This window comes from Paramormyrops kingsleyae, chromosome 22 (genome assembly GCF_048594095.1).
Source record: "Paramormyrops kingsleyae isolate MSU_618 chromosome 22, PKINGS_0.4, whole genome shotgun sequence".
Taxonomy (NCBI): domain Eukaryota; kingdom Metazoa; phylum Chordata; class Actinopteri; order Osteoglossiformes; family Mormyridae; genus Paramormyrops; species Paramormyrops kingsleyae.
In genome coordinates, this window is record NC_132818.1 from 6763069 (window position 1) to 6775497 (window position 12429).

The following is a 12429-nucleotide window of genomic DNA, read 5'->3' on the forward strand; positions in this document are numbered from 1 at the left end:
AAGCCCTCATGACAAGCGAGGAGTGTGTAAAGCTAGTGTTTGATGTGCGGATTTGTAGCAGATATAACCGTTTGTTGACAGTCTGGACAGTGGTGGATACTGAGAAGAGCAGATCGTGTGTAATTAACGTGCAACTCGTTGGCCAGCCTTGACCCAGAAGCATCAGATTACTACAGAATATAAACTTTAAATAGCTACTAATAGTGTGACGCATTGTTTGCTGCTGCTGGTTTTATGTAATGATTTAAAAAAAAAAAAAAACAAGAAAGGTTACATGGAACAAACTGTACATCTGATCTGCTAGCGGGGGAAAAAAAATCAAGGGGGCTTTTGAAAATAGCGTTTACTTTTAAAAATGATTCTCTCAGTAATACACATTTATTCTCAGCACAGTTAAGGACAGTTTGGCCGGATGCCAGTTGGCTGTTGGTTCCCGCAGGAGCTGTAACCTAAGGGTCAGAGTTCAGACAGCCAGGGCCTGGCAGGGGGGCAGGCGTGACAGAGCTCTTCTAAACTTCCCAACAGCTGCTGTTGCTCAACGTGGCAGGTTTGAGAAAGGTGCGTCTGCACGCCCTCTAGTGGCCATCGGGTGTCACCTTTCCACATCAGCCCTCTTTCACGCCAGGTTGACAATGTTGGCCAGGAATCGCTGTGCCCACCACTCCTCTAGATCGATAGGCACAAAGTCTAATTGACAAAATGAAAAGGAAAAAAAACGTGCAGAGTTAGCCACTCTGGTCACCGAAGTCGGTTAAAGGGAGACGCGCTGAACCCTCTCGCCGTTTCTGAAAGGAAGCAGACAGCCCTGAGAGTGAGACCAAGAGGAGGAAATAGAGATGGGTGTAGCAAGTGAGAGTGGATGGCTGAGGAACTCGAAGAGGGTGTTCTGTTCCCCGAGGTGTGACCAAGCAGCCGGAATTTCAGACTGACGTCTTGGGTTCCCTGAGGATGCAAGTTCTGCTAAATGCTTCTATTGAGTTTCCTTTGTCTGCATAGAACAGAAGCATCATTCCCTAGGTGTTGTTTGTGTGCTCCATGCACAGGCCTCGTTTTACCTTTTATCTTAAGCAGGACTGTCCCGTGTCCTGTGATTTACTCAATCAGCACTGAAGGCTCTTTGTCTGATAATTAGCCAAATTGTGTTTTCTTTGCTTGTATCTTTGCCTCAGGGCTGCCTTGCTAATAGAAGACGGCTTCCTGGACTTGGTGACTGATGCGGATTTTTTATTAATTTTTTTTGCGCACAGTGCCTCTAAACCTTCCATGTCACTCATGACCTTCACTCTAATCACAGATAAGGGCAAACAAAGGGTTATGTCGAGGTTTGTTAAGATTAGCATCAGCACCTTGGTCAGTCAGGATCAAGAGAAAGTTGGAGGCCAGTATCAGGGTTGTGAAAACAGGGGTGAGAGTAACAGCCTGCAGTATTCTGTAAGTTATAAGGAAACCTAACTTACTAACGACTGTCAGCTCAGAACCTTGGGAGAGTGTGGATTGTGATTTTAGTGACATCATGGCCAACGTCAATGATGGGGGGCAGAGGAAGAAGAAACAAGAATAAAATGAGCACAGATGGAGGGAAATGGGGGCGCAGGGGCAGGAGGTGGAGAGCTGAGGATGAGAGGGAGAAAAGCAGCCACTCACTCTTCATGCTGGGGTTGGGGGTCTTCTCCGAGTACTGCACCGGCCCCTGGCCTTGCTCTGATTGGTTGCTCTCTCTCAGCTGCTGTTTTACTTCCTGCCAGGCTGGGGGAGGGGTGGGGCAAGGCGGACATGGTCATGTGACTGTATTGGGTTTGGTAAAGACATGCACCCAACACTTAGACACTTTCCCTAAGACAGACTCCTAGGAAGTTCTGCAGCCCATTAAAGGAGCGAGACTTATATTGGGGTAGGAATTTCATAGTGACAAACCATAATTAGTCTTGTCTTAGCTACCAGGTGCAGGTTCCTTTAGTACTGCAGGGCCAAATGGTCCTTTATAGTCTAGCTCCAAAGCTGGAAGGTCTCGGAACAAAACTGGTGCCGCTCTCTGGCCTTTCGTGCAAATTTCTGAGGAAGGCTGTTGTGGAGAATCCACCTCACATTGCATGACCTTTGACCTACAACTGTTGTCCCTCTGTATTGTGGGCAGAGAGCCATCGGTGATCTGAGCACGATTAGAGTCCATTAGGGCATATTTCACAAGTCCAGGCTATCAAAGTGTGCTTTGCTTCATACAGACTGCTGACATCAAAGGTGTCTCTGTGTTTGACGTTAGAAAGGCCAAACGCAACAATGATGTGCGTCTCCACCACGCTACCAAAGGGTATGTTTGCGTTCCTGTTGCCCTCAGACTTGATTTAATTGTCCCGCCTCCCCAATCTACTCAGTTTGGCTATTTCAGACTGTCTGTTGTCCTAAAATGCCCTGACTGAATATTGGCAAAGAGCAAGTCTGAAAAGAGGCATGTATAAATTTTCTTTAATATGCTTCTTAAAGGGGCATCCATCTGTTTTCTGTACCTGCTTGTCCTATGCAGGGTTATGGGGGCCCAGAGCCTATGGGCACCAGACAGGGAATAACCCAGGATGGGGTGCCACCTGATCACAGGGCACATTCACACCTACAGTCAGTCTGGTAACTCCAATTCACCTCAGCATGTTTTTGGATTGGGGGGGGGGGGGGGGCAGAGGACCCATAGGAAACCCCACAATGACACAGAGAGAACATGCAAACTCCCTACACTTACACCTGGGGGGGTGGACAGACATGCAAGCCCTGATCACAGAGGAGTATGAGTAGTGCAAACCACCCTGCCCCCTACTCCGTAGCTGCTGTGACACTGGGTGACATGAATAATACTCAACTGTGCTACAAACACGTAACTCTAGGGATGTGAGCAGCAGTGTGTCACCTACACTCTCAGAAAAAAGGGTACAGCCTTGGCACAGTTTTGTACCCAAAGGTACAATGTTTCCCATAGGTACCTTTAATTACAGCTAAGGGTATAACTGGCAGAACCTCAAAGGTACACATTGGTAGTGTTTTAATTGAAAGTGTATATATTCATTAAGTATTTCAAAAGGCAAGAGCTGAATGTAAGCTGAGAATCTTTAAGTTGTGCAATCCAAGTAAATAAGTGACATTTATTCAGCAGACATTTATGCAAAGCAACACGCGGTTGAGAAAGCAAGATCAGACGGTCCTTGGAGCAATCGGGGTTAAGGGCCTTGCTCAAGGGCCCAGCTGCGATATCACTGATCACAGGTGCAGCTAACTAACCTGCAGAGCCAGTATTACACGAGAAGCCCCTCCCCCCTTCCCCGGCACGCGGGGGCGGCGCCCACCTTCGTTGACGAACTTGACGTTCTCCTCGTGCGCCGCCGTGAAGCCCTCGTGCTGCTGCGCCGCCGCGCGGAGGTGCCGCTTCCCGTTCAGGGGCTGGAACACCGGCTTGGTTGGCGGAGAGCTGCGGCACGCGGGAGGTGAAGGGGCAAAGCTGTGACTGCACATTACCTATATACGCACACAAATGTTATGTCCTGAGCATTATTAAGATTAACTGCAACAGATATATCTGAAAGCCAGAATGGATTCTTGTATTTCATATAGAAATATTATAATTTATGTAGAAGATGTTCAGATGTCCATTAACCATTTGTCTTACGTTTGCTTATATACACAAAGCTATCTAAGTTTGATGCATCTTTATATGAAACCTTAAGCCCGCATGAAACTCGCCGTGGTCACTGTAATGCGGACAGAAAACCTGATTGGTTAAACACTTCGGGTTATAAAATTACTGCAGGTGAATTCAATACACAATAAATTTAAATCTGATGGTTTAATGTTCCGCACCACAGCAAATTAATATCGGTGATATAGCTACACGAGCAGAACGATGTAGTTAGTTAACGACGTTAGTAGAATATATAAAGCAGAGACACGTGATAGATTAGTGAATACGACGGCTTTAACTAAAACTTTGTAGTAGGTACATTATTATGTGTCTAGTATCCATGCGAAGAATTCTAACCATGTGATCTCTCCCGAAATACGGCGAGTTAACTAGTTACGTGGGGATGGCCAGTCAGACGTCTACCGACCAAGCACACTTTACTGTTCCCGTAACCTTGCTTCACTACAAGGTCACCCTTGGATTTCAAGACCATGTAAAAAGGCCGAAAACGTCCCGTCACCGGGCGTTTAGGAAATCTCTCCGGGATCGTGCTCTTTAAACTTTCCACGCGAAACTCCGCTGCTATGCAATAGCAAGACATGTGACTTCGGGGTCAAGATCGACACTGTCACAGGCGCACTGGGGGTGTAAGATCGCTTTAATCTCCAACCCAAAGCGGCACGTCTGCTGTCCGCACGTCGAGGGCACTTACTTTGTCAAAGCCCAAGCGCCTGATTTGATCTTAGCCTCGTTGAGTTTGCTGTCGATCTGCTGCGTGGGACCTGTGTGCGTTTGCAGAGGAATACAGCGGATCGCATGTGTTTTGTCACCCTGCGCACGGGGCAGTTACAATCCTCTCGCAGGTGGACAGTTAATAGGTAGTTGTTTTTGCTGTTAAGTAATAACAAGCAAGACAGTTTCATAAAGGTGACAAAGACATACCTGTTCTTCGCTGCGTAACAAATTTGCTGGGACCTCTGGTTATCGTGTACATCATGCGCTTTACGATGTACCCCGGCACTGGCCAATATCACACAGGAGAGTACGAAATTCCAACTGATCAAAATCAGAACAGCAAAACGATCAGATAGGGAGAAAAGAAACCGTAATTTGTATTTAAAAAGTCGAAATGGTTATCCAGCTCTGTCTATTTCTTCTTCACAGTCATTCAAAATGACGAAAAAAATCGTAACGGGTTGTAACACCTTTCCGTTAAATTGCAGCAGAACCGCAATAAAAAGCGATCCGTATGTTAAACTTCAGTCATCAGCGACAGCAGATCAGTAACTCCCTCTGTCGTGAAGCCGAAGTAGCACCGTCCGTCCGGATCAGCTTGGCTGGCAACTTCCGTCGTAAATTAATCATGTAGATGGCCGTGTAACCTGCATGCGACACAGGTCCGTCCCCGGACGATCGGTGCTAAGGTGTAACTTTGGGCGATGTGGAAGTTATAGTGTAACGGGAGCGCAGTCGGGTCCCACAGACACTTCGCCGCTGACGCGCGCACACACCTCCATACACTTAAAGGGGAAACGGCGGCCGGCGGGCCCGCTGCCCTTTCGCCTGCAGACCCCCGCCAGCCTGCGCTCAGGTGCCTCCTGGGCCACTTTGTTATCACTAGCAATCAGTATTATTAACCCCGGGCACAGTTTCTCTTTCATTCATTTGCCCTAGATATAAACTCGAAAAAAAATCTGTAAGAGTCTAGCGAGTCCCTGCTAAGTTGCGTAAAAGTAAGTGACCTTATGTTTGTATTGCAAAAAAAGAGGAGACGGGGGCAGGGCGCAATGCGAGGCGTCAAAGCAACGCGAATACGCACAAAAAGCAGTGCGGCAGTAGAAAGATGTCTCAATTAAACAAGCGAAATCCCGGACATTTCAGGCGTTTCTAGGTCCCAGAAAAAGAGGATGTATGGGCACCATTTACTACACAGCAGCAGATACGGAGGGCGTAAGGAAAGGACTTTCGGGCTGATTCTTAGCTTGCTTGATGATATTTAACCAGAACAGCAGAACTCAGTCACCCGACACGGCGGCTGCGGTTCTCGGTTACTGTGTAGCCTACTGATTTCTGTAACACAGTGCTTAGTTGTTTCTTTAATGAAATACCTACAATGGCACTGTTGAATGGTCACATTAGTTGTTGTTATTTAGGTTCTCTAATAAGCCCCAATTAAACGAATGGACAATAATTTGACAGTGATTTAAAATCTGATTTGTGTTGAGGTTACAAAATCCCCGAAATTGCGTTGTTTTTGCCCTTATCGACATGCAAACACATGCTTGGAGCGAAAGGTTTTCATACCAAGACTATCAAACATCAAGCATTTTTTTGTAAAAAAAAAAAAAAAATCAAGCTTCAACATAGATTCATTCATAAAATGCACTGTCAGTGTCAATATTTTAGTAAATTTACAATTATGGTCTATGGCTTCTTAAGGGATTTGTTCTGCATTCAACGCCAAAACAGATTTGTAGCGCTAACTGAACTTTTCACAGTTGCAGGTGGCCTAGCTGACCAGTTAGGCTACATATCAAATATTGAGACAAAAATCTTTTTTCCCCACAGTACACCATTTAATAACAATCTCATCAACATTCAAAACGATTCAGTTTTGCAGTGTCACGCTACACAAAATTTATTACTCTCAAAATAATTTGCCTTTCACACTGAAGCTTTCCACAGTTGTTGTAATGACACGCCCCCAACTCGGGGCGTAAAGAAAATCCCCACTGGTAAATACGACTTCGTAGACTTTCATGTGCTCTCTATTCGCATTCACGACCTTTCCGACCCGACTTCAATGCAGGGTTAAATATTTGTAGTATGTTACAAGATGTGACGTCACTATAGCCTTGTACTTTCAAAGAAATGTCGGGATTTACGACGTTTAGTCGTGGTCAATGTTCACTTAATTCAATAGTAAGGTGTACAGGAAACAGTCAAACATAATTTTAAAAAAGTTATTTAATATTAAGAATAGTTTAAAACATACCCTGTTTAAGACACATTTCACCATGTTTAATTTTTTTTAAGTGTATTCCAAACGTTTATTTTTCCTGCAATCCAGCTGAAAAGTAGGACATTTCCATTTGTGAAATGCACAGTATGTGTTAGGTTGGCTTAGGAGAGACTGGTGGGCGTTTTCTCCAGCAAACACAGGGTCGCCGAAGAAGCCTGAGGAATTTCTTACTCTTATTGCTGCAGGCTTTTATTTCCTGCATCCTGATGTAAGGTGGGAGCCTCTGTGAACAGCACCTGACTCTCATTTGCTGTGTATCTGCAGTTATGGTGGAGCACCTGCACTGGGACTAACGGAGGTGATGAAGGGTGAGCCTGAGCGTCTCGGGCCGCGGAGTTGTGTGGGCCTGTAATCCTGATGTGGGGGGAGCAGAGTGTGTGTGAGGCAGAGCATTCTGGGTAATGTGTGTTTGTGTGTGTATGTATGTGAGGCAGAGCATTCTGGGTAATGTGTGTTTGTGTGTGTGTGTATGTGAGGCAGAGCATTCTGGGTAATGTGTGTTTGTGTGTATGTATGTGAGGCAGAGCATTCTGGGTAATGTGTGTTTGTGTGTGTATGTGAGGCAGAGCATTCTGGGTAATGTATGTGTGTGCATGTTAACCCCTCCCCCCCACTCTCCGGGCCTCATCCTCCTGCCTTCCGCATGCTGATCTTCAGTAGGCAGCTTCACAGTCCTCCCTGAGGCTGTCAGTGAGGTAGCTGGCGTTCAGCACGTCCTGGTAGTACTGCTTCTCCACGGCTGTGTTGACGGTCCAGCCAATGAGCTCCACTCCGCGCTCGGCCCAGTACTTCACATAGTCCCTGAGGGCAGAGGTGAGGAGGAATGCGGGCGGAGTCACGTCAGGTCACAATGTCACATCTACGATTCATCAAAGAGGTTCAGCGCAACAGCACAAGCCTCCCCCTGATATTAATAAGCAGCTGTCTGGGTCACAATCACAGGGCTGTGGGAATGAATATATGGTGCCGTTCTGGGTGTACTAGGTAGACACAGTGGTTAAGGACACACCTGCTGCAGCCATGAGTATGTTTACTGGGACAGTTCAGGATTCTTAATTACAGGCTGCTGCTTTGGACAAAAGCAACTGTCAGGGTTCAGAGTGAGGGATTGGCTGTAATACCAGAAACGCTGGGTAGGATGGGTTAGCTGTTGGTGTGAGCACAAGTGTGAGTGTGAGCAAGTGCTGAATGCGAGTATGAGTGCAAGTGTGAATGTGAGTACGAGTCCAAGCATGGGTGTGAGCGCGAGTATGAGTATGAGTACGAGCGTGAAATGTGAGAGCGACTGTGAGTATGAGTGCGAGCTTTAGCATGAGCGTGAATGCAAGCCTGAATGTGCACACGCACGGGGAGATGACGCTCCGGTGCACCAGGAAGGCTGACACGCCACAGAGGTCCCACAGCAGGTGATGGTGAGCCCAGTCCAGCAGCACGTCCAGCAGCTGCAGCCAGTGGTACTTCCACGACGCGGAGAAGCGTGGCGTGCCGTCCTCCTGCTGGCTCAGCCTCCACGGCCGGTGGGTCAGCGCCGTCACCACCTCCGGGTCAGCCTGCCGCATCTGGGTCCGGAGAGGACAGGTGGGTACGGAATCACATGAATGTCTGAAAACTTGCACACTGCGCCACTGCAGGGGAACAAGAACTGATTGTATATGATGACCTCGTGCCTCAGAAGTGCCCCCCAGTGACCAGAACTGTACCTTGTAAATGACTTTGGGTTCAAAAGAGCAGACAATGCTGCTGTTGTAGAGAACCGGGTTGGTTCTGTACATCTCTCTCAGGACAGCGACGGCCTGCAGTGATGGGTGTGAGAAACGCAGCTTGTTAGCATGGCTGTCAAAGCGGAACCCCGATCGTCAGCTTCATTCATTGTCAGACCTGCTAGCTTTAGTCAAATCATTTAGGCGAAATCATTCTCGGCACACATTTGTGGCCGGGGGCGCGTGCGTCTGTCTTTGAAGCCTCATGTTTGTCAACAGCTGCATTACACAGATGGTGGCACTGGGCGGGGCACAGTGCATTGTGGGTACGGATTCCTTTCACGGTCTGAGCAGCCGTGCTGCTTCACATATTTGCCGTCGTTCCTGTGGCCCACTGGGGGAGTGAAGCCACTTTTGAGTCCCTAGTAAGTCCAGAAAGGGGTGTGTCAACCTGAAAGGCGGCCCTCCGACCTGGAGCGACACTGATGTGCCGGTACTGCCTGGCCACAGGCCTTGGTGCCTGCAGCCCGTACCTCATCAGGGTGACCTTTGACGTCAAAGAAGACGGTCAGCTGCTGCCTGATACATTCCTTAACGGCTTCCTGCAGAGTTGGGACCCTCTCTCCGTGGAATCGCTCCCTGGTTGTTTCCAAAAACCACACAAACATTTGTTTTTTTTTCTTTTATGTACTTGTGGCCCCATTTATTCTGATTTAAACCCTTAAAACTCTTCACTCGCCTCTGGCAGCATCTATTAACAGGTGTCTCTATATATAAAAAGGTTAGCATCTTCACAACAGCAAAACCAACAAATTTGAAGACAGTACATTTTATTTACTTGGCAGACCCTTTAATACAAAGCGACATACATTTTTTGTGAGAACAGAGCCAAGCCAGTGTTGAAGCAATTGGGGTTAAGGGCCTTGCTCAGGGGTGAAATGGTGACATCATCTTTGCTGACCCTGGGATTTAACCCAACAGCCTTCCGATTACAGACATAGTGTCCTAACCTGGTGAGCCATACACTGCTCACTGCCCACTACAAATTTGTTAACGTTCTTTTGTGCCAAAATCCTGTATTACAGGCTCATCTGCTCGCTTTCTGGAATATTTCTGCATTCTTTCTGTCTGCATCACATATAGCAGGAATATCGCTCTGTTTCCGGAAATTTCCGTAGCTTACAGACTATTCAGACTGATCACGACAGCTACAGCAAAGCTGGCAGTAGGATGGCTATGAAGCACATTCCCTCCTCCCTCCGCTCACCTGAGTCTGTGCTTGGCAGAGGCGTCCAGCCTGCTGACCTCAGAGAAGCGCAGCACGCTGAGCAGACCCGAGCCGTTGGTGGTGCGGTCGACGGTCTCGTCGCGCATCACCACGGGGACGCCATCGGCTGTGAACTCCAGGTCCAGCTCCACCCCGGTGGCGCCGTTCAGACGGGCCTGGGGAGGTGCGAGGGAGACAGAGGTGAAGGCAAACCAGGAAAAATACAAATGCAGGAGACACCATAACAAAATGGCCACGCAGTCCAAGGCAATTTCAGATTTCATGCTTCCTGTCTGCATCAAACTTCTGTATGTATTTCCTTTCATCTCTGTTTTCCCTTCAGAAATAAAAGGCGATGCTGCTCTACTCCTCCCTGTCCACTCTGAGCAGCCCGGACGCTCTATCTTCACCTCGCTTTTGACCCTCTGCTTCTCTGCTACTCCCGTCTTCCTGTTCACCCATGCTATGTGATGACCAATAGAGGGCGCGCTTGTCCACTAGATCCCGTGGCCGTCACTCATATCGCTGGTCATCAGACATTGTGGTGTTTTTTGAATATGAGCTTAACGGCAGTAAGTGTCAGTGTCCTGCTGCTGTACCTGTGGGGAAGGTATTTAAGCTGAGCCATCCAGTAACATCCGATCAGCTGTGAAAATAAATGTTATCTGCCGTGAGAAACTCCACAGATCAGATCTATCATCTTGCCTGCCGGGTACCTCCTCTGGTCTGCAGCATCTTCAGTCTGCGCCGCGTGCCTTAAAGGCGCACCTTGTTCTCCTATGTAACCTCTCCCACCAAGGCTACACTTATGAAGTGATTAATTGTAACTGCACACCAAAACCTTGCAGTTATTTGAATCCAAGTGATCTTCTTGCATGCGAATTTCAGGTTTTGGGCAGCGTTAGCCTGCACCTAGCTGTGAATGATGGCACCGAACCAGTGCAAGGCGAGGGTTGGGGTGTGAGGGACTCCAAATGCAGTAAAATGACAACCTGGTGCTAAGTTTTACACGGCAATTTGTGAAGAAATGGAAAACTACAGTAGCACGGTTTAAAACCACAAGCCACAAATTAGTCGTCGTAAATTAGCCGGTGTGCGATGCAGTGCCGTAGATATAAGATAATGAGATTTCCTACATTCTGTAGCAGAAGATGGACATTCTACACAATGTCATAGCGATGGAGCGACAGAGCTGACGATCACGACGGGCATTACTGTGCTTTTGTGGAAACTGTCCACAGATCCATCTTTGACATCTGGCTGTACCCTTGTCCTTCACTCACCTCCCGGATCGCTGCAAGGGTGTTCTCAGGAGCATCGTGTCCCGCTCCTCGGTGCGCCACCACCGACACGCCGCCGCTGCCGAGCCTGGTCGGCCGTAGCACCTGCTTCGCCCTGTCAGCCGGAACTTGCGGGTAGCGGAAAATCACCAGGAAAACGTAGAGCGATGCGGTGAAAAGGGATGAGCAAACGGCGCTCCTGGATGCGAACAGAGTCAGTACGAACACCACGGAGAAGCAGGATAGCTCGTCTCCGATCTGAAGCATATTTACAGCTGTGTATGGCGGAAAGCCGCCGACTGCGTTTCGGCGCTCCCGGATCAGCAGCTCCCGGTACCGGCGTCCGGAACGGCGCTGTGACGGAACCGGAGGCGGAGCGCTGCGATTGGTCAGACGCTGGACGATCCGGAGTCAGTCCGCTCTGACACAGGGGCGCAACACCTGTTTCACAGCGACTGTATCCCAAATGACCGGTATGGGGGGCGTTATTGTAGCAAAATTATTTGCGAATGTGTATGGAGAGTTGTATGGCTGTAAAAAGTCTTATACCCTGACGATGTTCAAGCCCTCAAAACCTCCGGGCACAGACAGATCTCCACACGCATTTGCAGATCTGCCAGGCCGGCAGAAGCGTAGCAAGAATCACAAAAGACTAAGATCCGCCTGAGTTGTAACGAATGACTTGTTTGCATTTACAGCTCTTGGAGCAAAATATTTAGACTTTTCAGCCATAAATAGCTAAGTACGCATTTACAGATTTTCCCGCACACGTACGAATCTCGTTTATATTCATAGATTCTTTTACAGGTTTACACACACGAATTCCTGTACATATTAGGTAACACATTCCTATACACATTTGCAAATCTCAGTACGCATTTACACATTCTTTTACACTTTTACAAATCTAACTACATACACGCGGTCTGAGATACAGTCACACAGCTCTCCACATACATTTGCAAATAATTTTGCTAAAATAACAGCCTGTAGACCGGCTTCTCATGCCGATCCCGTCACGCCTTCATTAATACTTAACAATGTACGCTTATGTAACAGGATGAAAATCAGTTACCCCATAATTGGTGTATATGTATCTATGTGTGTGTATATATATATTTTTTTTTATTTCCTTTCTCCTTTTTCCTCCTCGATCCTTGTTTATCCACATTCATACGTGTATTAGTTCAGACTCCCTTCCGCTAGGGGGCGCTGGACCACGAGTGTTGGGTAGAGCAATAATCCCGCCCAGGAAATTCATCATGAATCCTGCACGGAAGCACTGTCGCTTAAACGCGTGCTGTTTTTCTCTCCCAACACAGGTTAGTAAATATCTGGGTTTAATAGTCACATATACCCAATATCAGATGTGAATACCATCCCCATTTATTATATCGCTTTATTAATTTGTTCCGAGTTGTGGTTTAAAGCTAAAAATATATCTTTTTGTTCGGTAAGTTAGCGGTAACAAGCCATCCGTCTCTATATAGCATGGTTAG

The 12429-nt window shown here is 47.5% G+C and overlaps 2 protein-coding genes across 4 annotated transcripts; both read right to left on the bottom strand.

The window, feature by feature from the left end:
- Positions 1 to 328: 328 nt before the first annotated feature.
- Positions 329 to 5157, bottom strand: LOC111843304 (MAPK regulated corepressor interacting protein 2-like). Of its 3 annotated transcripts, XM_023810785.2 has the most exons (6): positions 4867 to 5157; positions 4604 to 4717; positions 4374 to 4443; positions 3330 to 3451; positions 1645 to 1746; positions 329 to 687 (listed from the first exon to the last, which is right to left on the bottom strand). In XM_023810785.2, exons 2-6 carry the CDS (start codon positions 4656 to 4658, stop codon positions 617 to 619), a joined length of 420 nt encoding a protein of 139 aa, XP_023666553.1. In that variant the 5' UTR covers positions 4659 to 4717; positions 4867 to 5157; the 3' UTR covers positions 329 to 616. The 3 variants fall into 3 exon arrangements, with proteins under 3 accessions (XP_023666553.1, XP_023666552.1, XP_023666554.1); XM_023810784.2 differs by having other exon boundaries at positions 4604 to 5156; XM_023810786.2 differs by lacking the exons at positions 4374 to 4443; positions 4604 to 4717; positions 4867 to 5157 and adding an exon at positions 3650 to 3981 and having other exon boundaries at positions 3330 to 3498.
- A 1453-nt stretch (positions 5158 to 6610) lies between these two features.
- Positions 6611 to 12066, bottom strand: LOC111843206 (glycerophosphodiester phosphodiesterase 1-like). Its single transcript, XM_023810580.2, has 6 exons — positions 10934 to 12066; positions 9651 to 9826; positions 8917 to 9022; positions 8384 to 8476; positions 8031 to 8242; positions 6611 to 7484 (listed from the first exon to the last, which is right to left on the bottom strand). The coding sequence occupies exons 1-6, from the start codon at positions 11195 to 11197 to the stop codon at positions 7337 to 7339; spliced, it is 999 nt and encodes a 332-aa protein (XP_023666348.1). The 5' UTR covers positions 11198 to 12066; the 3' UTR covers positions 6611 to 7336.
- Positions 12067 to 12429: the final 363 nt, after the last annotated feature.